The sequence below is a fragment of the Haliaeetus leucocephalus genome, unplaced genomic scaffold (genome assembly GCF_000737465.1).
Source record: "Haliaeetus leucocephalus isolate CR32 unplaced genomic scaffold, Haliaeetus_leucocephalus-4.0 Scaffold144, whole genome shotgun sequence".
In the NCBI taxonomy this organism is placed as follows: domain Eukaryota; kingdom Metazoa; phylum Chordata; class Aves; order Accipitriformes; family Accipitridae; genus Haliaeetus; species Haliaeetus leucocephalus.
In genome coordinates this window covers 2,845,676-2,846,790 of record NW_010972580.1, presented here as the reverse complement: position 1 = coordinate 2,846,790, position 1,115 = coordinate 2,845,676, and the positions used below count along the sequence as shown (strand labels likewise).

The 1,115-nt window shown below is 71.1% G+C and overlaps 1 protein-coding gene across 1 annotated transcript in view; it reads left to right on the top strand.

Moving 5' to 3' along the window:
* Positions 1-1,115, top strand: part of ASB16 (ankyrin repeat and SOCS box containing 16) — a 3,724-nt gene that overhangs the window by 1,309 nt on the left and 1,300 nt on the right. The window contains exons 3-5 of the mRNA XM_010561454.1: positions 224-716; positions 814-927; positions 1,021-1,098. Coding sequence (XP_010559756.1) covers positions 224-716; positions 814-927; positions 1,021-1,098 — 685 coding nt within the window. The remainder of the gene's footprint in view (positions 1-223; positions 717-813; positions 928-1,020; positions 1,099-1,115) is intronic.

The window sequence follows — 1,115 nt, the reverse complement described above, 5'->3', positions numbered from 1 at the left end:
AACCCCGCCCCCTAAAGTCAAGCCCCGCCCTTCCAGGTCCCGGGGCTCCCTGGTGGGACTCGATGTTTGCAACCCCACGCTGCAGCACTCACCTGCATCCCGGTGGTCCTGGGGTGGGGGGAACCCGGGGGTGATGGTGGTCCCGGGGGGGGGGCCCCAGGGGGCGAAAGGGGGCTCTGGGGGGGCCCCCAGCCCCAGCTCACCCATGTCTATCCATCCCCAGGTGCGCGGAGCTGCTGCTGGCGCACGGGGCACGGGTGAACCTGGGGACGAGGGACCGGCAGCTGACGGCCCTGCACGTGGCGGCGCGGCAGGGGCTGGTGGCCCACGTGGAGCTGTACCTGCGACACGGCGCCGATCCTGCCCGTCGCAGCCGCCAAGGCGAGACCCCCCTCAACGCCGCCTGCTCGGCCGCCGAGCGCCCCGAGGATGCCGAGCGTTACTACCAGGTGGTCGAGCGGTTGTTGGCGGCCGGTGCCGATCCCGGTGCCGCCGGCCGCAAGGATCACACGCCGTTGCACAACGCCTGCGGTAACGGGCAAGCCAGGTTGGTGCGGCTGCTGTTGCGGCACGGGGCCGATGCCACCGTCCCCAACTGCGCCGGTTACACCCCCATGGACTGCGCCCTCCACGCCGTCGAGGAGTACCGGCACCAGCGCCCCGAGGAAACCATCACCCTCCTCCTCAACCACGGCGCCGGCCCTGTCCACCCCAAGGTGGGCAATTTGGGTGGGGGGGAGCGTGCTGGGGAGGGTGACGGGGTCACGGCGGTGTGTGTGTGTGTCCCCCTTGGTGACACATCTCTGTCACCAGATGCTCAAGTTCTGCTGCCGGCACCCGCCGGCGCTGGAGGTGGTTCTCAACGCCTACGACCGCATTCCCCCTGCCGAGGGCTGGGTGGGGACCGTGCCCCCGGAGCTGTGGGAGGTAAGGGGGTGCAGGGTACCCTGACGTGGGTGTCCCCCCCCAACCCCAGCTCGCTCACCCCTCTGTGTCCTGTCTCCCCCCCATCTTTTCCAGGAGCACCGGGATTTCTACGCCTCGGCAGTGCGCATGGCAGGCCGGCCGCGCCGGCTGCAGCACCTGGCCCGCTGCGCCGTCCGGCGGCACCTGGG